We start from the raw sequence: 26472 nt of genomic DNA on the forward strand, positions 1-26472 counted from the left end.
CCTTGTAATACAATGTGGGGACTCAAATTAGAGTGTGTTTTTTAAATATTCAAACAGAGGCAGTGGGCACCATTGCTGTCTACCGGGACACAGGGACCTGGTAAGGGTGGCCTTCCAGGGTGTTGGGCCCTGGGAACAGGCTGGTAGGGGTTGGATGGATTTTTCCTCTTCTCCTTTTTTTTTTTTTTTTTTTAACTCCTTTAAAGGAATTGGATTAAGTGTTCGTTCGTTTTCCAGTGATGGATTTTCCTAAAACAAAACAAAACAAACACTCCCAAACAGATACCCTCTAAAAGTTAGAAGTTATGACATCCTGTCTTTGAACTCCCCCCTTCCTGTGCTGCAGTGGATAGTAAGCATGGGTAGAGTGTGAGTTTGAACTTGATGGGTCTGATACAAGTGTGGTAGAACAGGCAGAGTTTAGATAACATGGGCAAGCTAGGCCTTATGGGTATTTCCCAGCCAGCACAGAACCAACATTGGCTGAAGTTTTCCACAATTTAGGAGCTGGATACAGCACGAACTGCTTGCACTAGTTGAGAGTATAATTTTCATGACTGATTTGACACTGGGGGAAGTATGGATGTAGGGGAGGAGGGCAGGAGGACGGGCAAGATGTCTCAAGGGCTGGAGACATATGTCACTTGGATAGAGTTCTTTCTGGAGGAGAGCGTGACATCATTTCAGGAGAACTTGACTTGGAGGGTGGGATCAGCTAAATTTAAACAGCTAATTTTAAATAAGTGAATAGTATTGATTTAATATCAATAGATGACTTGAGATTGACCTCAACTTTACAGAGCTCTGTAACTCTTTTGCTTGTTACAGTCTAACTATATTACCAGGAAGCGAAGAGAGATAGTGATCAGCTCAGAGTGAGTTGGGAGTCTATCTGCTTGTGGTCCAGAAAGCTGTGTCTAGTAGAAATGGTTACATTATAAACATTGGGTAGTTGGGGTAGAGGCAGTTCCAGAAAGTGGAGCATGCCATTTTCACTCAATGTTGGTCCAGGCAGAGAAAAGGGACTAGTTGAACAAAATGACACAGTAACCCAGGGGCTAAATGAAGGTGATAGAACCTTCCATTCTACCTTCTAACTGCCAAATGTGCTGGTCATCACATTCCAGACCTCACCTAACTTGACCTTTCTCTTTTATTTGGCACTGTTAACCATTCTCCTTGACACACTCCTTCACATCCTGTAACATCCCCCATACCATCCTTTGGATATCCGATTCCCTGGCATTAGCTATAACCCACACCCAGGTAGATAAGTCACCAGTTCCACGTAAGGCTTTTCTCCTGAACTTTGGATTCAAAATGTCTGTATTCTTCTTACATATCCCTTCCCAGGTGCTCTGCAGTGACTTCAAATTTCAAACCAACCTCATTAGTCACTAACACAAACTTTCTCCTCCTACTCCTTGTCTTAAAGGTCCAACGTCCATACACTCACCTGAACCTAGGTGTCAGCCTTGGTTTACCTACTTCTCTCATCTTCATTCACTTACCATTTGTTCTTTCTTCTCCTCCTAAGTCTCTCTAGAATCCACTGATATGATACTGTTATAGATTTAAAAAAAAAAACAAAAACAAAAACTCAGTGTCACTTGTTTGGACAACTACTCTTAACTCTTGCTGTTAATTATACTCTTTCTATATGATTTCCAACATGATCTTTATTAAAATCAATTCTGATTGTGTCATTCTACTGCTCCATTCCTTATAGCATAATGCCCAAACTTCAGTTGCACTGGAGCCTCTCACTGATCAGAACCATATTTAACTGATGCTCTGACCTCTGGGAAACCCTGGTAGATGGATAAGTGAGTGGACAGACTGACAAACAGATGGATAGATTAATGAGTAGAAGTGTAGCACCAGGGTTTCTGAGCTCTGAGGATCACTGTAGTATTAGAACCAAAAGCAGGAGGCTGTGGGAGATTGGACAGGTTTTGATTCTGCCCTTGTAGAGACCAGAGTCCAACTGGATGTAGGATAAGTGAAATAAAAACCTTATCTAAATCCTTGGCTGGTACTTTAAGAATGAAAGATGGAAGACTTGGCAGACCCTTTGCATTCCTTTCTGGTACTTATGTAAGGGAATTCTCATGCCCTGAGCATCAACCATCAGGCTTTTGACAGGGAAACCTAGGTTAGGTTATGAAGTACCAAGAAAGAGAACTAGCTCACAGAATGCCTGGTGACAAAAATACCCCAGTTTCTGGGGAAGTATACTCCCTGATCCAGTCAGTTCCATTTTTAGAATTCTTGCTTGGCTCCTACTATTTCTTCTCCTTGAAATAGTCTCCCTTTTCTCCTGACAGTTCCAAAATCTACTCTTCCTTTACTTCCTCTCCAAGCTCTTTGCCAATCACTTTGCCTCACCTTGGCCACCCAACAGTCATGTGACTTAAATGGTTCGCTAATTAGTTTTTGTGTAGATTTTATATATTTGCCAATGTTGGGTAATGAAAACACCCCTAAAAGCCTCCAGATCCCATTGGCTTTAATTCATAAACATTTATTTTTCATACATGCACTATTTGCTGTGGGTTCCATGGCCCTCCAAGGGAGCTTCCTTCTAAGTAATGGCTTAGGGATCCAAGCAGGTTCTTGGATCTTCTGATGCTGTAGAATCAACACATGTCTTCCTGGGTAGCTGTTCTTAAAACCCCTAGACTAAAGTGATAGTGCTTTTTTTTTTTTTTTTTTTTTTTTTTTTAAATCACAGTGTATTGGTTAAAACTACTTAAATGGCCTCAACTTAATTACAAGGGGGAGGTGGGCAATGTAGTGGGGTACATGAAGTGTTTGGTGGGCATGACTGTCTCTGCCACTCTTCATTGCCTCTAGGGCACTATATGCTCCTTCACTGTAGGGAATGTGTTTTTCATCTTTTGTATTCATCCCTTATCCAAAGTCAGGGTACTTAACCTCAAGTCATTACTCCATTTTCCCAAAGTAGGTATATCTTAGCCAAACACCATCTTTAATAGTGCTGGATGTGGTTAGATACCAACCAGTAAGCATGTGAAATAGCTCTTGGGCATTTCTTCTTGTGGAAGTTAAGCCTGTGGATGTTGTCTTCCCTGAATTTAGAAACCTTTTATATTTCATGCTCTATCTCCCTTAAATTTACCTAGTCTTCATTCATCCTCAAAATAATAATTACTTGGCAAAATGCAGTGCATTTGTGAATGAAGGAAGTAATTCATTCATATTAATATTTGACTATGACAGATTATTAACTCAACTGCATTTGAAGTATGAAGAAAAGGTGCTTTAAGTTTTTTTTTTTATATTTATAAGACAAACTATGCAACTTGGAAACAAATTTGAAGGTTGGATGATTAGTTTATGTCTTAACACTTTAGAATTTGCATGGATATAAAGAGCGGGCCATTTCACTCTCTAATTTTCACTGAACTTGAGTTGACTCCTCCACGTTCACCATGGCAACCTCAATGATCAGCACGTACATGGGCTCTGAAGTATGCTGCCAAAACTTTCCAACCTTAATAATGAATAGGTATGAACTCCATTATATAAGCCTCTCTCAACAAGTCACTGCAAAGCTCATGTAATTCTAGAGAGGTATTGCTTTCTCACAGCACACCACTGTGAAGGTCTAATCTGAAACTGCAATCTTACGGGGACATTTGTGTTTTCCCCTGCTAAAACCCTGTTGGTTCCCTTCTTACCCTGACATTGAGCAATATCACTTGCTTTGCATGCTTTGGTTTAAACAAAGAAAGTAGCACTGGAAGGCAAATATTGCTGGAGCAGACAACTTTGGTTTAATGCATCTTTTCCTTTAGTAGGAATGCAAGCCTCAGCTGCTCTAATATTTAACCGAAGCAGGTCCCCGTTTGAGTCTCTGTTTAATCGCTCTTTTATCTAGGCCAGCTGCTGCTCCTGCTGCTGCCATAGCCGTTCCTAATTGGAAGCGAGTTGCCTCGGTATCCTATCGGTTTAAACCGGCAGGATTGCTACCTAGAACCTGCACCCCAAATTGGCATCAGAAATAGCTCCTTTATAAATAATATTGCAGTATTTTATCAAAAGAGATAAGCTTTTAGTATATAATTTTATTTCAGTCTTGTACCGCTAGGTATTTTATCAGATTACTTTTACACCAACTGAGGCTTGATCATTGATTTCGTAACGACAAAATGACTTTGGTTCTACTTCATATTACTTAAAGCCTTTCCCATAAATTAGTCCTCTTTTTTAACTTACTGAGAAAATTTCATACTCAAGGGGAGTTATTATTCCTTCCACTTAACTATTTAGATAAGTTTAATGATATATTGATGATTATTAAAGTGAACTGGAAAATATTATGCGGTTTTATTTCTGTTAGAGCTACTGAGAAGACTCGAAATCAAAGCCTCTTTCCAAGTATCTTTTTTTTTTTATTCAAAATAAGATTGCTGTAGATCCAGTTGGTGAACACAACATTTGTATAAGTTCAAAATTTAATCAGTGCAACTGTCTTTTAATGTTTTACAAAAATATCACATTAGCCATGATGACAAGGCACCTTCAAAAGCTATATTGGTTATTACTTTTCTGTGGCCCCTTTTGAGACAAACAGTCTTACTGGACATTGATTTGTTTAGTTTTAACAAATAGAACTTCAGATAAGGGACAAAGCAAACTGTGCAATCATGTATGCACTGAGAGCCACTTGTATTGGCAAAACAAATATAATAGGACTGAATTTTTTGTTTAAACAAATGAATTGTATTAAGTGACTCTAAAGCCTCAGTGAAAAACATTTCTTTTACACAAATATGCACATTGAACCCTGTGCTGGCATTAAAGATGGAGTTCTGCAAAGCCTCTGAACACCTCAGTAACACCCCTTCTCTGAATTACTTCAAACCAGTTGGGACTTGATGAAAGAACGCAACGTATAAACCCCTTGAGGGCCTGTGAGTCACCATCTAGAAAGGCTCTTGAAAGGGTAAGAACATTTTATAGTTTGATCAATAGGAGTCTGAGAATAGGCTGCAGGATAAAGACAAGTTGAGGATTAAAAACTTTTGGAAACTTGAAGAATTGAATTACTCTCCTAAGGAAGTTCCCAGGAGAAAAAGAGAGAGAGAGAGAGAGAGAAAGAAAGACTTTTTCATCAGATCTCAAGCAACAACCTTTCTGTTGGGTCAGAATTCAGCTAAAATAGATTTGATGGTCATCAGCCCTTGTTATCTTAGTCTTGATGCAGAACTGTGACACCCAAAGTGCCTTTTAAGGACCAAGTTCCTGTCATGCAGTAGTTTTGGGTCCATGTCAGGAGGAGGTTGAGGCAGTGTTGGAGACTTCAAAATTAGAGCAGCTTTTCTGTAGAATATTTCATTGAAAGAGACTCTTATTCAATTTTTCTAGCCAGTATAAGCTTTTACTTTGAAAACGTATGAAGTGGTGTGGGTAGTTGGGTCTTCCTTTCTCTTGTCACTGTTATTTTAGTATAAGTTAAAAATCTGTTGCATTAATATGGTTATCAGAATTTAGATTCTCTTTGTAAAGGAGGCAGACAGTTCAATGCTGTGCCCACTAGAGCACATAAAAAGTAATAACTAAAGGAGTCTGGATAAGAATTGGTTCTAAGAGTTATTTCCAGTCCTTTGGGTTTTGCCCTATTCTTAGAAAATTTACAGAACCCTGCCATGTGATAGAAGTAAACAAAAGCTGAGACTTTCAAGAACCACTGCTCATGTGCTATGCCCAGCCTGAGAATATCAGAGTGTGCACTTCTCCAGGCAAAGTCCATGGGCCTCTTTCCTGGATGACAGGGTAAAAGGTAGACCTGGTGGCCATGAGGACGGAAAGTGGTGACGTGGAAAGGTAAGCCCCAAGTAAGACTCGTGTCCTTAGAGTTGGAGTTGCATCTAGCACAAAGCTCTTTTTCCATTTTTCCTACTTGGGTTACACTAAAGAGGCTTTGTGTGGAGCAGTTCGTAGTACATCTAGTCAGAATTTTGAGGAAAGCTGGTTTGCTTGATGAGACATTAAAGAGAGAAAGCTAGAGCCAACAGGAAGTGGGTAATTGAAAGAGGGAGATTGAGTAAGGTGGTGAGCCCAGTCTAGATTGCTTCTGGCTTTGTACTAGTCCCATGCGAGCCTTGCTGGGACTTCTCACTCTCTTGTTTCTGTAATAGGTGCTCACTCCTGCAGAGACCCAGCTAACTTGCACTTGAACCCTATGCAACAGGATAGGAAGAGCCTGTCAGTGAGTGTCTTCTGTTCCTAGATCTTATTTTCTGGGTAAAGAGATGCAAGTGTCTAAGATACCATCTTTTCCCCAGGAACTTCCCAGGGAAGCAACCAGATGAACATTGCAGAGCATGGTGTTTCCCCTGCTGCCACAAGGGTGATCATAGGGTTCGTACAAAAATATGAAACATTTAAAGCATACTGTAAAAGACCTACTCATAAGGACATAAAAAATCTTCTATGCAAAGAGTCAGAAAAAAATTACAGTTTTTAAATTGAAATTAGGTTGCATACTCATTTATGAATACTGAACCCAAAAGACCTAAGGTTTTTCCACTTTAGAGAACATCTAGAAATAGTCCAGGCTTCCCTCAGTCTCCTTGGCTGGAAAACTTAACCTCTTCTCCCATTTGGAGCTTCTTGCAGTTTATGATTCTTAGTTCTGACTCTTTCTCTAATCCACCGGTAGGAGAAAAAAAGTAGTTTAGGGCTATTCTAGAATATAGGTCTTCCTGGTCAAACCAATGAAACAGGTATCACACCTGCTCTGTTAGGAACCTCAGCTCACTTAACTGGGGTTCGAAGTCTGGACATAGCATCCAGCTGAATGGTACTTATACAGACCCTCTCCCCAACCCGATCCTCTTAGGCAGTCTTTCTTCTGAAACATTGCATATTTCTAAACGAGGAAAGAAAGAAGTGAAATAGCTTTCTGCCCAGGAATACTCCTTTGGAAAGGCCAACTTCAGACCTGGCAAAGATGCCTTCAGAGAAAGCAGTCATGTGAAAGTCAGGGTGAAGGTATTTGAAGTTGGCAGAGGAATGCAGTCTTAACTTTTCTCCAGAAAGGTGACTTTTTGGTCACATGTCTTACATTTTCATTAATCAGGAGTAGTGCTTTATAAAACAAAACAAAGCAAAACAACCTTCTGTTCCATGCCCCAGGCAGCTTCCTGTGTAACGCAGTCTGTGGCAGCTTGTCCTGTGTTCTGGTTGGAATTTTCCCCTTGAACTCTGCTTGTGGGGCTTCTTGGATGTCTTATGGGAACAGCTTACAGAGCTCTTGTTTCAGCCTGCCTGTTCTTTCCTGATGTTTCCCTCAATTTCTTCTGTTCTCCGATCCTTCTTTAGAGGGTCATTTTAGACGGAAAAACTATAGGCATAGGCTCGAAATGATGAGGTGTTTTCCTTCACAGCCTGGCAAAGCGATAACGTGAACAGGTGCTCCTGGGAATGGGGAAGGAAAGCATCAGCCGCCAGGTGTCCGTGCACAGTGGGCGCCTTTCCTATCAGTGACCCTTTACCTTTCTGCCGCTGTAGTCACCTGCAGATCTCAGGGCCCTTTATAACTGCTCATCATTTTTAAGAACTAAATGTAATGAAGAGATTGTTGTTTCTATTTACAGGTAGGGAAACTAAGGCTGAAAGGAAAATTATCATTGGAATCAAATTCTGTCAGTTCTTTATTTCCCTCTTTGAAGCAAACTGTATTTCCCCCCAAATAAAAAATAAGAGTTATAGCCACTTAATGAAAAAAAAAAATCCATGTGCAGTATTGTGGAGTGTTAAATTTGCAACTGTTATAGTTGGTGAAATACCTTTGTAACTTAGAGTGTCTGGATTCTTAAAACTAGGTGTGTTGAAAGACAGGTTCCCACCTAGCTTTCTTTCATGCATGTAAATTCAGTGCAAGCCTCTGTTTTAAGGAGCTTTATGTGGTTGGATTGACATTGCCTAATCAACAATTGAAAAAGTTAAGCATAACCTAGAAGTCATTTAGAACTATGAGTCACTTTCCTGACAAGCCAATAAGGCAAGAGAACCTGGGTTGCAAAACAATTACTAGCCCAGCCTGAGGGACCCTGGAAATATATTACAAGTATCAGTTAGGGAAACAAAGCAGCAGTGTTTTACCAAGCTGCAGAGAACAACCTAAGGTTGCTAACCAAACAAAATAACCTTACACTGACAATGCCAATTTTTACATTTGTTTCAGAACCAGGGACGCTCAAACCACCGGAGGTAAGATTAACCCTTACATTTTTATTATATAACTTTTGCATTACAGGTTGTCGGCTAACTTAAGCAGGCTTGAGCTTTTAGAATGTGAAATGTGCTTCTTAAAATGGATAGAAACAGAACTAGAGTGAGCAACCAAGTGCTTGTGAATGAAATGCACAGGTTAAATCAGAGGAATTTTCAATCAGTCACCGCCTGAAGATCTTAGGTAGAGGAAAAATGTGAATATTTAAGAATATGTGTGAAATGGAGCCTTTCAGAATCTTAGTACTTACTCAGGTAAATTTCAAATGTTGTAACAGTGTGTGGTACCGATATGGGGATACTTTTCTCTAGTTTTCTGCAGAATTCCACAAACCCCTGGAGTTTATAAAACTTAACGCATCTGCATTCATTGGAATGAAAATCTTTGATACTGCTCTTATGGAAGGAAGGTAGCCCTCATCCCAGGGAATTGGTAGACCTGTCCCTGTCATGAAACATTGCATTGCTGCCCAACATTTGCTAGTCCTGAAAAGTTCTAACATTGTTCGTCTAAGGATATGGATTCATATTTCTAGTAGTTTTCTGTTTTGAGCACAAACATGATTTGTGTCATGTCTTATTGATCAAAGCAAGAGCTGATAACATTTTCTTTTGGTTTAACACAGTCTCAGGTCTAATGGCTTAGAACTGTGTGATCCTTCTCACCTCTCAGGATAAGCTATTTTTTAAAAAATATGAAAGAATGAAAAATATGACAGGTTCTAGACCATTGCCTTGGCCTTTAACCAAAAGTAGCAAATTTTTCATAACCTCCAAATTTCTCTGTGACCTTATCACAGAGAAAATTAAAATATAAAATGCATATGATTACTTGTAGAAACCAAAACTATAGTAACTTGAGAATTTCAGAGTAGAAGAATGACAGAAAAATTCTATACAAATTTATTTTAACAGATAATAATAATATATCATTAAGAGTGGTGGAATATTTTTTAATATGCTGGCATTTATGCCATTGGTAAAAATAATGAAAAGTACAGTAAGACATCAAATAAGAAGTAATTGTTTCTGCTTCTCTTTTGCATAAGTGTGTAATTTGCACGTGGGATATTGAGAGTGATGTGAGGGGGCTCATATGTACCCCTTCAGTGTCTCAGTTAACTATATTTTAAAGTCTAGAATCTAGATCAAGGAATAGTTCACAGAAGTTCTTCTAGGGCTAAAATAAATTAATGTGAAATTTCTTTCAGTGTTTAGTTGACCGGTGAAGTTTTTCATGAGGACTATAAGGACGCTGCCTGTGAAAGTCTTGTAGAGCAGCTTCCTTTCTCTTATCCTCATGCTATTCTTAGATTATGGAGATCGAATTCCTTTTAGAGCTCTGAAGTTTGCTACTTTACAAAAAAATATTTTTTTTTCCCAAACAGGATGATTTCACTTGATTTTATTTAAGTGAGGTGAAGTGAGTATATTTATAGAAAGTGTGCTAATAAGAAGTGGTTAATAATTTTCATATGATACTAAATAATTCTCTCCAGGCATTTTATCCTCTTAAAAAATTACATGGAAGCCTATTATGAAGTGAATTAATTTTCACATTGACTTTATTTTTTTACTGTAGCATCAGTGGTTTAGTGACTTGCTTAACTTTTGAATACAATAAGTGCAATTTTTCCTTTAATGTGTGATTCTGCTAATAATCTTTATTTTGGATGTGTAATTATAGTTACTGGCCAACCTATTTGGAAATCTTAGCTTGGTTTAAGGAGAAGTGTAACAAAAGAACATTAAGAAGCATCTGTCGCCTTATACCTCCCCACCAAGACTGTGTGGAAAGCCGTTTACCTCTCTGAGGCAGATGCTTTATGATGCTCGGGAGTCTTCCCAGAAATAATGTGCTCTGTGAGCTGCATTTCTCCTCCTCTCATGAAGACCTTCTTTCTCTCCAGTTTGTATACCAGTTTGTAGTCCTATTCTGTTCCCCTTTCGATAGCTATGATTGTGACTTTTCTATTTTTAATTTTACACTTCATTCTCAAGGGAAATAGGTCAGTTTTCAGTAGCCACAACATCTGTAGGCCTTCATGACAACACCTGGGATGTTCATCCCACGTCCCACTCTGGAGTGGACCTTCAGAATCTACCTCTAGCTGTAGAAAGTAAGATTTTCATATGTATCCATTAGAAGTATCCATTTAACACATATGTACTCTAAATCCATTCCTTAAAGGTTTTTCTACCTTTAAAACAGATAGAGGAATGAAAGCCAGCTCCATAGCAAATGAACCTTTGCTTATTTTGTTGGTAAAATCAACGGAGAATTTAATTTCTCCCAAAAGGCAAGAAGAGATTCTTGGGTGATGAAAGTAGTTCTTTTAGAGAAAGACAGGGTAAAGGTAATGAAGCAAGAAATAACTCACATGCTTGTAAAATTAGGATGGTTGGTTTTCCCCTCCCCTGCCCCTTCTAGGTTGATCAAAGAATATTGAGAAGGTTCTGAAGATCAATTCTCCTGATCTCATGGGGCTTTTTCCAGGCTTTTGAGAATGTGGGTGGGGGAAGGGACTGTGTTGGGTAGAAAATGACAGAATGACAATGGAAATTAGCATTTTAAAATTGTTTAAATATGCTCTGCTAAAATTTTCTGAATTTCTTACAATATTAAGATAAATTTTTAGGTGTTTTTGAAGTATACTAAATCTCCCAAGGCATTTGGTCTAACTAGCTGAAAACATTTTTTTTCAATGCAGCAAATCTTAATTCCACTGCATACTCTTCCTGTAGAGAAGTTTGTTTTCAGGGTCACTGGTTTTAGGAGGAAAAACCTAAAACACAAGCAGTAGGGCAACAACTTAGAAAAATCACTTGTAATTTGTGTGTATTTAAACAGTCAAAATGCCATGAAGTTAATAATGATGATGATGATGATGATGATGATGATAAGCTGTCACTTAGGAATCCTTACTGTGTGGCATGAACTGTTCCAGTGATTTCACATTATTCATTTAATTCTCACCACAAATGCTATGAAGTGGTGCTATTATTATCCCCATTTTATAGGCGAGAAAACTGAGACACAGAGATATTAACTAACTTGTTCAGAATCAAATAGCAGGTGCCAAGTGACAAGGTCTGAATTTGAACTCTGGCAGTCTGATTCTAGAATCCATATTCCTAATGATTATACCATGTTCTCTATTTTTTTCAGATACTATGATATTAGTTTCAGGTGTACAATACAGTGACAAGTGTACTCTTGAATATCCATCACCTATTTCACTCACCTCACCCTCCTCCCCTCTGGAAACTACCACTCTGTTCTCCGTAGTTAAGAGTCCGTTTTTTGTTTGTTTTCTCTTTTGTCTTTCTTCATTTTTGGCTTTTTAAATTCCACATATGAGTGAAGTCATATGGTATTGGTCTTTCTCTGACTTTTTTCAGTTAGTATTGTACTCTCTAGGTCCATCTGTGTTATTGCAAATTATTCTCTATTTTAGTCCTAACTTCAGGGTGGTAGAGCATTGGTCTTCAACTTAAGGGCTCTTTTTCACATTTTAAGTCTATAATTTTTATTTATTTTTAAAGATTTTATTTATTTATTTGTCAGAGAGAGAGAGAGAACACAAGCAGCAGGAGCCGCAAGCAGAGAGAGAAGCAGGCTCCCTGCTGAGCAAGGAACCCGATGTGGGATTTGATCTCAGGACCCTGGGATCATGACCTCAGCCAAAGGTAGCTGCTTAACCATGAGCCACCCAGGCATGCCTTAAATCTAGAATTTTTAAATGCTATTAATTCAGGGATTCCAGGAATAGAACCCAAAGGTTGAATTCCTTTCTTGCCTCTAAGCATTTTGATAGTAGAAGGTATAAGAGCATAGAAAGACAGCTTCTACTGTACATTAAGAAGGTGAAGGGATATGTAGGAAGTAAATAACAACCTGATATCCATCATTATATATTTTCCTGTTGAAAATATTGTCTGTTGTGTTCATTGTCCTTTATAGAGAGGGCTCTAAAGAATGTTCTACCATTTCAGATAGAAAAGAGATTTTTTCTGAAAGCAGCTTTCTTCCAAATTATCAGCGATAGATCTTTGACTCTCAGGCTTCCCCTCTTTGTGCCTTGGCTACCAAGAAGCCCAGAGTGACATTTTCTTCTTACTTATAACATTATATTAGTTTTTCCAGTATGGCTATCCATCTTGCTCAACACAGATTCAGTGCTGATTCTAATAGTCATGCTCAGTTTTTACAAATCCATTTTGAAAGTAGTTGGGTTAAAAACAAACTTTTTAAAAATTTCTCCAGTTTGCTTTAACCTTGAGAATCCTGAACATCTGCCTGATGGGCTTCAAGGCCATTAAGAAGGCTGTAAGACCCTATTTCACCCATTTAACTTGTGAATGAAAACAGCAGGGAGAATCGTAAGAAAAATCCATGGCTAATGTGTGCTTAACAAAGCCCCACGTACTCTGAATGAAACCAAGTCTCCTCCACACACAGGCGCAAACCCCAACACACATAGGGAGAAAATTGCTTTTGTGAAAATCTAAATTATATGATAGTTATAGACTCAGCATTTCATCCAGTTATATAATAAAAAGTGATAATCAAGTCCTTATTAATGAGTGAGATTACTAGAGTTATTAGGTGGAAATGAATTTAATTCCATGTGAAATTGAATACATAGCCATGCATTTTCAAACATTGAAAATTTCTTCTGTTTTACATCTTATTTATAATTTATGTAGTGCATAATTTTTCTTACGGCTTTCTTTTCTGCGATAAGAATCCACTTTCATGGTTCACAAGCTGCATGCCCGTTTTGTTTCTTCAAGTACTGAGATACAAGTGACCATAATTAAAACATCATTCTTGGTTGAGTGTGTGTTAAAGTCAGAGCTTCATTTCTGTGTTTTGAAGTTCTCCAGTCTCTGACCTCTCAGGCCTCAGAAATAGCTGAGTTAGAGTTTTGGAGTTTACATGTCTTTGCTGGGAGCATTTTTCCAACCAAGAATAGCTACTTGGGCTCCGTTCTCATAATTCCTGTCATCATTACAACTTTCAAAAAAAATTTTTTTTTCAGTCGTCATATCCAGAGATGGCAAATGAAAAGATGTTTCTCTTCTACGGCGTAATATCAACAACATCAAATACAGATGTTCAAGTGGAGGACTTGTTAGAGAAGCAAAAAGGTTAAATTATAAAAACTGTAGAACCACATGTTTTGATCAGATTTAGTCATACTTTTAAATGGAAAAAGTGCAACATTAATTGGCCTTCCAAAGTACTATGTACTAATACAATTTAATAATGTGAAATCTTTGTTTTGCTTTGTTTTACTTTTCTGCACAGAAACGGACCAATGGCCTCCGAAGAAGCCCCAGACAGGTGGATCCAGGTGTGTTTCTGATTGCATATTTATAATCATGACTTCAGTTAAGCGGTTATGAAAGTTATGGGAATTGTTGTAGAAATCAGACAGATTGTTTGCCTTTGTTCTTGGCAGTTTGGTATGTACTGTGTGACCAGGAGGCGCCAGTCTAACGTGTAAATCATTTACCTGACTGTGCTCTCTGGGCCAGGCTCACAGGGTGAGTAACACCAGTACCACACTCTTTCAAGAACAATTGACTGAGCTGGTTATTTTCTTACTGAACAGCCTCAGGGTGCTGGCTTAATGCTAACATAGCTAGTGCCCTCCACCTTCTCCCTCCCAGATATGGAAAGAAAATCAACCGAGACAGCACTTAAAAATTAACTTTTCAAAAAAAATTTAAAAAAATAAAAATTAGCTTTTCTAAGGGGATGGACAGAGCTCATAAACTAGATAATCTTGGTACCCTCTGCATTTGGGAAAATACTTTTCTTTACCACCCTTTATCTGTACTATTTTATAATGCAAGAATGAATTTAAGGACTTTGTGAATAAGTATCTTCCTCGGGGACCAATTATTTGTCTGCAGAGAGGATTCAGTTGTTTTCTATTTAACATCGTGAGGTTTGTCCTGTCATTGTTTTAGTTTAATTATTTTTTCATCCATTAAACAATGCCTTCCACAGTTTAATTACCAAAGATTTGTTATGTATATGGTCATATTATTGTGGGTAAAGGGTATTCATAGCTAAAGGATTCCAAGTATATGAACTTGATTAATACATCAGGTGGGACATGAAGTAACCTTGCTGGAAAATAATCTGGATTACGTGTTTTGTTTTCCCATCATAAACAGTGTTCACCTAGTTGTAAAGCTTAGCTTTCAAAGCATTATAGCTCTTAACTGAAACCACACCCATGGTAGCCATGCCAGTTTATGAGCTGTTCGAAAAGATTTATAGGAGCTTTGTTGCCTCTGGCTAGAAATTGCCTCACTTATGTCCTGAAATCAGTCTAAATCTTCTAACTACAGAACAAAATTGAGGCCATTAAAGAAATAGGGGTTTTGGTTAATAGTTCGAACTTTCCCAACACAATACCCTTTGCAGAGGATTCTGCAATAATACTTAGAAGTGCCTTTTTCTGTTCTATTTAGTAGGACTGTATGTATGTCCACATATTTTTTTTTCTTATTTTGTGTGAGTTGTAGTATTTTTATTTCGGAAAATGATCTAACCTTTACAAATGTTATTTTAAAAATATTTTCTCTTTCTTCTATGGGCATTTTCATTTAATCCATTTTCTTCCAAGGAAATGAGTTTCTATGGTGTGTCAGTAGAAACACATTTGACAATTAACAGTTTACTTTATAGCCAGAATTTTTAGGAACGCTTAGATTATTTAAAGAGAGTTATAGTGAATTCATAAATTGTAAGTATAACAAGGTTTTGACCAGTAATATGATAGTTTATCCTCAAGTTGATGGCTGTGCATAGGTTCCACTGTTCTGGTATTCCTAATTTGTCCAAAGATTTTAGAACTTCATGAAGAATAAGCTTACAAATACAAAAGAATGGGTCCTATATGTTATGTTTATAAGAGAAAAATGTGTATACATATACACACACACACAACGCTACACACACACATATATTGTATATCATATAGTTTTCCTTAGGTATGGTAATTATATATGAGCATTTTCTCATTTCTCTACATTTTTAGAAAAAAACAACCAAAAAGCAAAAACAAATAGTTGATGATCTTGCCTCTTGTAGATGTTAACATGGTTAACACCTGTTTCTCCCTGTCAGTGTCTTTTGATGTTAGGCTTGAATTATGTGTTTAGAGTTGGTTGTCTTTTGCATCTTTGCTTCTTTCAGTTGGTAACTGGCAAAGCTTTTTTTGTTCAAAGTCAACCCTTGCTTGATCACTGCCCTGCACTAAGTTGGTCCTGATGTAACTATCATTTAGCATACTTTCACACTTTTTACATTCATTCCAAGAGGTTTAAATAAGAAATCAGCAAAACCAAAGCTTCCTCAGCAAGGACAAACTGCTTCCAAGGGGTATTATTTGCTCTTAGTACTTCTGTTAATCTTTTCTAGCTAATTTAGTTGACATCTCCTAGTGCTAATACACTGATTGCTGTCCAGGGTGGCCTGTAGAAAAAAAAAAACCTGGTTAACCGTAAACATTTTTTGGAAAGGAGCTTAATGCATAGTTTTAGGGGTAGTAGGTGTCTAATAAGTACTTGTTAAATGAATTAATGAATAGCCGTATTCTTTTTCTGTGCACATTGGCGCTCTTGCTTTTTAAATTCTTCCTGACAAAGTGGAACGATGTAGTCATGGAGTGCTGAATAGTCCAATGGTGAGAAAGAAGCATGGCTCTGGGGACCCAATGTAAGTTCTCAGTTGCTTTTGACCTGTGGCAATTTCTTTCTATCTCTCTGCTGTAGTTTCCTCATTAAAGGACACTAATTGTGGTACCTACCTTACAAAGTCGTCGTGAACATTGCTTGAATTCATAGGTATAAAGCACAACAGCACCAGGGATGCAGTAAATGCGAAGGGTGGCGTTGTTGTGATTATTACTTTATGGTAGAGCATGGAGCTTAATGTGGGACCTTTAGTCATGTGTAGAAGAATCAATAGTATCTGCCAGTTATTTCTTTGTAGACAGACCCAGAATTTTATGTTCATTTTCCATTGAAGCTAGAAGTTTCATAATTATAGTTGTTTTCAGATTTGCAGTTATTCCCTGCTTCTCTGGTGGATTTCCAAAATATTTTGTGTATCTTCTGTGTAAGAAGAGAAGCAATCAACAGTGGTGACTGAGAGTTTTTTGGTGAAGCTGATGAAGTTCTAGAATATAGGTGAGGTTCAGTGGGGTGAGGTCCAGAGCCGATGACCAAGAAAGAATTCTTAAGACATCTTTGGTGCAAAATGGTGGTTTATTAAAGCAGGGGGACAGGACCCATGGGCAGAAAGAGCTGCTGCCAGGGGTTGTGAGGGATGGCAGGTTATGTACCCTGCGATTGGGGGAAGGTGAGGGAAAGGGAGGTTTCAATAGAACTTTCATATGCTAAAGAGGAGGCCTTGCCATTGCCAAGGTCCTTTTGCCCTCTAGCAAGGTATTAACATTAAGATAGTTGGGAGATTCCTAAAGCATGTCACTTATGTCCCACCTAGGAGTGTGTGTGTGGTGGTGGGAGGGGGGGGGTTGCAAGGTGTCAGCCTTTTGCTTTGTCCTCAGCCAGCCTTTTGTTCCCTCATCAAAGCTAGAGTAGTGTTTGTGATTGCATTAAAGAAACAAAAGAAAGGAAAACCTCCCAAGTTGAAAACATATTGTGGGGTTCTGTTCAAACCAAGAAAAACATAAGCTATAGGTTTGTACCTTGTCTTGTTAGCACATTTCAAACACTCACTCTTGGGGCACACGGGTAGCTCAGTCAGTTAAGCATTGGGCTCTTGATCTCAGCTCAGGTCTTGGTCTCCGGGTCATGAGTTCAAGCTCCATACTGGGTGTGGAACCCATTTAAAACAAAAACAAACCCAAAAACCATTCACTCTTAATTAATAATTGTGGTTAATCTTTACAGAAAATATTTACAAAGGTCTTTGCAGTTTATTTTTTCTTGTCTTCTATTGTGTGCTATTTATCAATTTATGATCTCAGCTACTTTTATAAATATACTAATGTGTTAGATGCAAATTCTGGTAGCTCTTTTGGATATCTTAAATATAGCAGGGTATTTTCATCAGTTAGTACTTTTCTTCCTAAGACAGATGTTGGTTTCAGGAAAATAACACTTATAAGAGACAGATCAATTATTTCAGGAACATGGAGGTGCTAGGCCTTTTTCAAGAACATGAGATCATAAATCTCAGAATCTGAGCACTGGTATAATATTTATCGCCTAAAGTGGCCCTCAAGGTCAAAGTTGCCAATTAAATTTTAATACTGAGCTTTACAAATTTCCTTCTACGTATAAAATACACAAGATTTATTTTAGTTTGCTTGCGGCAAATCTGTATACCAGGCCGTGTGTTCTTTTGATCAAGCCCATGTTTTTGTCTTAAATTTGTGCAATTCATAGCATCTTGTATGTAAGTCCATAGTCACCAGCTTTTTAAAAAGTCAGGCCCTTGTTCTGTGTGGTACTGCCTAAAGATTAGGTAGAGTAGATGGCAAGTATTTAGGTATCTCATTTTCTTTCCGATCTTAAGTTACCCATGTGATTCATGATAACCTTGAATAGTAAATGAACAGATAATGGTTAAATGATAAAAGAGTTCTTTCTGGGAGCTCTTGCTTTTCATATGCTTATTGTAACTTTTGGTTACAAAGGGAAACCTGTGGCTTGGAAACATTGTCTTTTCTTATTCACTGAGGAGATGTCCTACAGTTTCTTAGCAGAGACACCTTCAAAGATGGTCACTTTCACTTTCAGGCGGATAGGATTGATATGTAATGCCATTCCTATTTGTTCTTGTATGAAGAAAGGAATTCAGGAACTCTCTCTTTCATTACCAGCTTTGTATACCACAATAAGCACCAGCAATATCATTAATTATAAAACATAGCTCCTTTTCATAAGGAATTTATATTCTGCCTAAAGAAGGAATAGATACAGGCACAAAATCTTAATTGCATAAATGCATGTATATGGGTGTACATATGAAAATATTTTAATATTACATTACTCTTTTATATGCCGACTCACTATAGTGTCATAAAAAACACAGTGAATAGTCTGGTAAACATACAAAAAAAATCTAATTATGTAGTATGTGCAAAAAAGCAAATGTAATTGGAAGAGAGGAGTACATGTGGGCTCATACTGCTTTTAGTTTGGGTTGTCTATATATGTTTTTATTTATGTAAATAGCAATTTTGTTATGCTGGCTTATTGAATCACAATTTAATACAGTTTTCCTTAATGTTTTAATTTCAAACAATTGTTGAACTCATTCCAAATCTGAACAGGATTGTTGATTTATTTTAGCTTTGCTTCTAAACATAATGTCAATTTGCTCAGTAGAGAAATTTTGTATTTTTAGTTTCTAAATACAAAACATTGATGAGAAAAATAGCAGCCCAGGATTTTAAAAATCACTGATCTAAAAATACATTTTTTCCTTTTTTATGGGAGAGACGAATGTATATTCTTGAAGGCTTTAGTAAATGAGCTTTTGTCTATAATAAATAAGTAACAAAGTATCCATAGATTATGATATTTCCATATTAATCAGTCAGATCTACTTCTGTCTTTTCTGTCACCCCTAAAACTAATTTCTCATCAAATATAAATACTAATCTAAATATTGGGAGCATAATGGTAAATCGGTAAAAAATTAATTTCACAATGAAAGAATGAACTTGAAAAAATTAGAACAATAGAACCCAGTGATTAAGATTCATGGCACAGAAATGAGAAATTCAAGCTGTGAATGAGTTCTAGGAGCCTGCTCTGGTTTTTAAAATAGTTGATTTGTTCTCAAGCTTCTGTTAAATTATAGGCGGTAAGACTAGTTTTGCACTAAGGCGATCGATCCCCTGGTAGGTATTTTCAGGACTACTACCTTTTTCATTCCTTTTACCTTGATGACAGATTTCTGAAATGTACATCCTAGTCCCATTCTCACATCCTTTTCTGGTTTGGGGAGGACTTATTTTTTCTTTTAGAGTCTCATGCCTGGCTCATAAAGGGTCACTATTGCTATCATCTGGCAGGTTTGTCCACACCTTGCTAAGCCTGTGTTTTCCACCTGCTTGGGTACCTCCAGCATAGGGACCAGGGTGAAGCAAATATTTGAAGACCGACACAGGGATGTTTTTGGTGGCAGACACAGCATCAGTTATGTGATTATTGAAATAACAGTATCAGTTATGTGATTATTGAAATAAAACATTAGCAATATTATATATAGAACCTACCTCTGGGTCATTTGTGCACTGCTAACTGATCATTTCTGTTATGATAGTAATCATGTCTTTAGAAAGCAGTGTATTCGATATTTAGAAAAATATTCTAAGGAGGAGGTCTCAAACCTGGCGAGCTGCTTTTAACATTTATCACTGAATAAAGGAGTCCTTACTTGGAAAGTCAAGTATGGCCTGGGCTTCCTTTTTATATCTATGGTCCTGGTAGTCAAATATCACATTTCAGAGGAAAAAGAATATGCTCTATAAAGCCAAGTACACAAATAAACTTTAGGAATTTCTTGTGAATCAGTGTCCTCTGGCAACCAAGTAACCTTGCTCTGGAGGGAGCTTTAGTCTGAAGTAAGGCAAATGAAAGGAACCAATGGAGTCAAAACTAATGGCTTCAAATAGTATATAGTAGTTCTATGTATAAATAAGGAGAATGATTCACAAGTTAATTAGAATACTGGAGGTCAGTTTGTGGAATTTCTATCAAAATGACTCATATTGGCAATTATATCTTTCAGCACTTTCAAATCCCATGTCGATTTTTTAAAATTTTAATTTGAATGAAAAGAAGAGCTTATGTTAGCTACTTGTTTTCTACAGATAACTTTTTTGAGATTCATTCTTTTCTACATAGATATTAGAACTCTATGGAAACTTACCCATTTTGAGAAACTTGGAATTTTGTTGGAGAGATAAGACATACAAAAATAACATGTCCAACAGTAATACTGTGTGGTATATGATGAACCATTAAAATACGTGGTGCAGGTTAGTGTAGTTGACTATGTGGGAAATGTGGAAGAACTCATGTGCACTAAAGGACACCGGACAAGGAGACAAAATATCTGACAGGCACATCAGTGAAAGTAAATTTACACTGACCTGTAGGTGTTTAAAGTTGCCAGTCTCTTACTAGGTTTGGGTCTGCTCGATTCATTAGCACCCAGTATGTTTGTCAAGTAACATAAACAAGTTAAAAGTGGAGGGGGGGTGATTTCCCTATGAAATCTGTTTTCTGTAAGAAAGAAGGACTATTGGGGCGCCTGGGTGGCTCAGTGGGTTAAGTGCCTGCTTTCAGCTCAGGTCATGATCTCAGGGTACTGGGGTGGACCCCTGCATCAGGCTCCTTGCTCAGCGGGGAGCCTGCTTCCTCCTCTCTCTCTGCCTGCCACTCCTCCTGCTTGTGTGCTCTCTCTCTGTCAGATAAATACATGAAATCTTAAAAAAGAAAAGAAAGAAAGAAGGGCTATGTTTGCAGAGAATGGGGAGGGGAAAAGGAGGAGCTTCCTCTGCGCAGGCCCTCGTGGACCCGCGTTGCTCGGTTCATTGCCCTTCGTCCTGTTGCTCTTCCCACATACTGTGTTTTTCACAGGCTGAAGGTTTGTGGCAACCCTGTGCTGAGCAAGCCTGTCGGAACCACTTTTCCAACAGCATTTGCTCACTTCGTGTCTCTGGGACCCATTTTGGTAATTCTTGCAATATTTAAAAATTTTTCATTATTATTTTATTTGTGGTGGTGATCTGTGATCAGTGATCTCTGATGTCACTATCAGTTGTTTTGGGGTGCCACAAACCATGCTCCTATAAGATAGCAAACTTAATTGATAAATGTGTCTGTTTCTTATCTGGTCTACTGACTAGCTGTTTCCCTGTCGCTCTCCCTCTCCTTGGGCCTCCCTCCTCCCTGAGACACAGCATTATTGAAATCAGGCCAATTTTAATACTCTTGTGATAGCCTCTAAGGGTTCTAGTGAAAGGAACAGTTGCATGTCTCTCACTTTAAATCAAAAGCTAGAACTGATTAAGCTTAGACAGAAAGACATGTCAAAGACATGTCGAGAGGCCAGAGAGGCCAAAATGGAGGCCACTTGCGGTAGTTAAAGTGGTGAATGCAACCAAAAAGTGCTTGAAGGAAGTTAAAAGTGCTACTCCAGTGAACCCCTGAATGATAAAATAGTGAAACAGCCTTATTGCTGATGTGGAGAAAATTTTAGTGATCTAGAGAGAAGATCAAACCAGACCCCATGTTCCCTAATCCAGAACACAGCCCTAACTCTTCAATTCTGTGAAACTCAGGAGAGGTGAGTAAGCTGTGGAAGAAAAGTTGGAAGCCGGCAGATGTTCATGAGTTTTAAGAAAAGAAGTCCTTTCCATAACCTCAAAGCGCAAGGTGAAGTAGCAAATGCTGGTGTAGAAGCTGTAGCAAATTATCCAGAAGACCTAGCTAAGACAATTAATGAAGGTGGATACAATAAACAACGGGTTTTCAATGTAGATGAAGTAGTCTTCTATTGGAAGAAGATGCCATCCAGGACTTTCATAGCCAGAGAGGAAAAGTCAATGCCTGGCTTCAGAGCTTCAAAGGACAGGCTGACTTGTGTGTTAGCGAAAGCACCTGGTAACTTTAAAAGGAAACCATTGCTCATTTGCCATTCCAAAAATCCTAGTGCTCTTGGGAGTTAGACTAAAACTACTCTGTCTGTGCTCTATCTGGAGAATGGCAGAGCCTGGATGACAGCATATCTGTTTTACAACATGGTTTACTGAATATTTTAAGCCCACTGTTGAGACCTACTGCTCAGCAAGGAAGTATTCCTTTCATAATATTACCACTCATTGACCATGCACCTGGTCATCCAGAATCTCTGATGGAGATGTACACCAGGATTGTTTTCATGCCTGCTAACACAACATCCATTCTGCAGCTCATAGATCAGGGAGTCATTCTGACTCTTAAGCCTTACTATTTAAGAAGTACTTAGATAGTGATCATTCTTCTGAAGGACCTGGGCAAAGTAAATTGATAACCTGGGAAGAATCACCATTCTAGATGCTACTAAGGATACTCATGATTCATGGGAAGAGGTCAAAATATCAACATTAACAGGTGTTTGGAAGAAGTTGAGTCTAGCCCTCATGGCTGACTTTGAGGGGTTCCAGACTTCAGTGGAGGAAGTAGCTACAGATATGTTGGAAAAAGCAAGAGAGCTAGAATTAGCAGCAGAGCCTGAAGATGGGACTGAGTTGACGCACTCTCATGATAAGACATGAATAGATGAGGAGTTGTTTCTTAAAGAAAGTGGTTTCTTGAGATGGAATCTACTCCTGGTGAAGATTACGAGAAGATTGTTGAAACGATAACAAAGAATTTAGAATGTCACCTGAAGTTAGTTGATAAAGCAGTAAAAGGGTTTGAGAAGACTGATTCCAGTTTTGAAAGAAGTTTTGCTGTAGGTAAAATGTTATCAAACAGCATCACTTGCTACAAAGAAATTGTTTGTGGAAGGAAGAGTCAATTGATGTGGCAGACTTCATTGTTGTCTTAGTAGGAAAAAATCCCACAGCCACTCCACCCTTTAGTAGCCACCACCCTGATCAGTCAGCAGCCATCTACAAGGAGGAAAGACCCTCCACCAGCAACAAGATTATGATTTTCTGAGAGCTCAGGTGATGGTTAACATTTTTTAGCAATAAGATATTTTAGGATTAAGGTGTGCAGATTTGTGTGGATATGATGCTAGTGCACACTTAATGGACTCTGGTATACAGTGTACAAATAACATTCCTAAGCACTGGGGAACCAGAAATCCGTCTAACTATTGGGATATTTGCTGTGTTGTGGCGGTCTGGAAATGAAGCTGCAGTATGTCAGGTGTGTCAGTACATGTCAGTATGTCTATTACTGTACACAGTGAGTTTCAGACATTTTCCTCTTGGGCATACGATGGCTGGGCTTTCTACTTTTACTTTGTCTTTTTCCCACTTGGACACTCTTCTGATTGTTTTCTTGTATGGGAAGAGGTGAATCTGGAGGAACGCACCTGAAATGGGAAGTGGTCGATCCCCGCATAATCTTATCCCTGCTGACAGCTTTAAGTTGCAGACCAAGACAAGCTTTCTTGCTTCCCAACAGCATCTTGTAAGCATGTCACTGTACCCAAAATATATGTTTGATATATTCTTTTGGATGTAGGCATTATGTTTCTAGAAGGCGGTAATCCTTTGTTCCACCATTATCTACTCACAGATTAGCATACATTCATCCATCAGATTAGGAGAACTGTGGAAATGGGACCTAGTACGGCATGTTTCATGGAGGCACATGGGAAGGAAGGTACCAGCTCTCCATTGGAAGGATCAGTGTGGGAAGGGTGGAGAGTCAGAGTGTAGCCCTCGAGGCATCAAGTTAGCCATAGCCTGCCTCTGTGGCAATAAAGGAATGATGAGGAAAGAAAGGGAGGGAAGAATCTTCCTTCTTCTGTCTGTTTTAGATATTTCCACTCCCATCAATGTTTTTAGTCATTGGAGGCAGCCCTGTGCCGTGTTAGACCGAAAGCCTTGCAGTGGGCTTGTGTCCTGCGCCTCTACTTATTAGTTGTACAATCTTGGGCAAGTCAGAGTGTCTTATCCTCTCTAAAGTGGGACCAACAGTGGACCTCCTACTGTCATTGTGAAGGTTATATTAGATAATAGATAAAGCATTGATTAATGCGATGTAGCACATCTCTGTAAGTGATGGCAGTGGTGATGGTTATTACTAATACTTACATAATCCTGTAATCATTTCCATTGCTATCTAACAAGCTTCCATAAATGTAAGCAGCTTAAACAGCACATATTTATTACCTCAGGTTTTCTGTAGGTCAGAAATCTGAGCATGAGTTAGCTGGGTCCTCTGCTTCATGGCTTCTTATTAGATCTCACTTAGGATGTTAGACAGGACCGTGTCTCACTGAAGGGTCAGTTGGGGAAGATCCACTCTCCAGCCTGCTTATGTACTTGTTGGCAGGATTCTTTTTGGCTATTGAATTAGGTTCTCAATTCCTAGGTTTAGCTTTTGGACAGAGGCTGTCCTCAGTTCTTAGCCGCATGGGCCTCCCCATCATGGCTGTTTGCTTCATCAAAGTATGCAAGCCAACAAGGCAATAGAGTCTCCTAGCAAGATGGAAATTCAAATATTAAATAACACCAATCATGGAAGTAATGTCCCATCCCTTTTTTATTGGCTAGAGGCGAGTCACAGGTCCTGCCTGTGTTCGGGGGAGCGGATTAACAGGTGTGTGGATACCAGGAGGTGTTATTGGGGTTCAGTAGGGATCATTGGGTTCCATCTTAGAGTCTGTCTGCCACAACCTCTGAGATACTGCTGTTTTTCAGGGCAGGCAGCCTCAGTTCTGAGAGGTTTAAGTAATTTACCCAAGGTCACAAAGCACCTGGCTGGTACCAGGACTTAATTGCAGTGTTTGGCTCCAGAGACCTCACTCTTACAGAGATTTTCTGTGTCCCCTACTTATGCCAACTTTTGCACAGAGGAGAGCTTATTTCCTGGAGTTCAGCTGTACAGTACAGTGCAAAATTAGCAGTGTGATCCAGTCTGTTTTGCAGAGTTCATTAGTGACTGCTGTTACAAAGCAGATTTATGGGTGATTTTATTTTATGCATTGTTAATTTTGAAAATGTTAATCTGAAATTGCTACAGTATTTCAATTAATTTGGATGATTAAAACTTAGCACCAGAAGAATCTCTAGCAGGAGATAAGGCAGCTAATTAGAGGTTCTGAAACAAACAACTGTAGACACTGGCACAGAGACACGCTGGTGGAACTCACTCTGCTTCACAGTTTTGAAATGGAAAGAATAATTTCTGGCAGTCTCAATATTCAACTTGAGCACAGTTGACTTTTTTTTTTTTAAAAAAAAGCCATTTTAAGGAGTTAATTATTTAAAGGAATGTAGACTTTTTCAATATTGTGCATTTCTGGAAAACTGCCTCCACATTATTTTGGAGTATTGTCTTTTGGATAATTGTAGCTGGTGACAGAAATACGAGAGACATTTGTTTCCGAGGTATTTTTCATGTCATGTATGGTATTTCGTGGTTTTTATATGTTTGTTTTTTCTGAATTTAAAAGTGAGACAGCACAGACTTTAAAAAAATACTGATCTTCGATAAATTAGTTTTGCACTTTGAAGAATTCTCAAAATTTCAGAAGCTATAAGGAAGTATAAAAAAATTTCCTGGACAAATTGCCTATAATTCCCTCACTCAGATGATCGCCTTTATGTTGTTATTTTTTTTACACATTTTTCCTAGTACTTTCTTTTCTTTGTGTGTAGCCATATGTTTATAAAAGGTCTGTATTTCCAATTTAGTATTCTGCTTTTATCACTTAACTTTGTCTCATGAGCATATTTGTTTATTCACATGTTCATTCAACCATTTGATAAGTATGCAGGCATAATGTTAATTTACAAGGATGAACAAGAGGTGTTTTCCCTAACGCAGCAAACAGTGTCATGGAGCCAAAGGTAAGATTTGAGATCAGGGTAATACAAGGGCTATGCTTAAAGGGAGCACATATTTTGGATATGTGGACATCGGGAAATGATGTCTAAACTGAAAGGATGTGAATAGAGGATTGACAGAATATGAATAGAGACAGGAAGGTTGCAGGAAGAAGGAAGAGCTCCAGCAAAGGCCTTGGGTTGGAAAAAGTACAGAATGGCTAGGGTTTGAGAGGGAGAGCTGTATACGATGAGCACAACCAAGGCAAGGTCTTTATTTCCACATCAAAAATTTGACTGTATTCTGAAGGGCAGAGTGAGCCTTTCAACTAGAGGATATGTCTTCTGAGACTGGTTTAAAAGATCATCCTAGCTGAACTGTGAAGGGTTTATTGAATCATTAAATAGTCTTAAAAAATACCAGGTTCTTTTAGAATTATTTCTTGTTGGACGAGAGTCTTTCTAATTTTCATTATTATAAATACTATTTGAAGAACATCTATGTGTGAATATATTTGTCCATTTGGCTGACTAGTATTATTATTTAAGAATGGAGTCATAAAAGTGGAATTTCTGGGTTAAAACTCATGAATTCCTACATTCAGGATATATATGTTGTGCCAAAGTGCCTTTTAGACATTTTACA

At 38.2% G+C, this 26472-nt stretch overlaps 1 protein-coding gene across 2 annotated transcripts in view; it reads left to right on the forward strand.

Annotated features, from left to right (window-relative positions):
- The window catches only part of VAV3 (vav guanine nucleotide exchange factor 3), a 363312-nt gene that overhangs the window by 241669 nt on the left and 95171 nt on the right, over positions 1-26472 (forward strand). For both annotated transcript variants that reach the window (XM_080800645.1, XM_080800646.1), the window contains exons 18-19: positions 8219-8244; positions 13580-13625. In XM_080800645.1, the coding sequence (XP_080656771.1) occupies positions 8219-8244; positions 13580-13625 (72 nt within the window). The remainder of the gene's footprint in view (positions 1-8218; positions 8245-13579; positions 13626-26472) is intronic.

This window comes from Martes martes (genome assembly GCF_963455335.1).
Source record: "Martes martes genome assembly, chromosome: 4".
In the NCBI taxonomy this organism is placed as follows: domain Eukaryota; kingdom Metazoa; phylum Chordata; class Mammalia; order Carnivora; family Mustelidae; genus Martes; species Martes martes.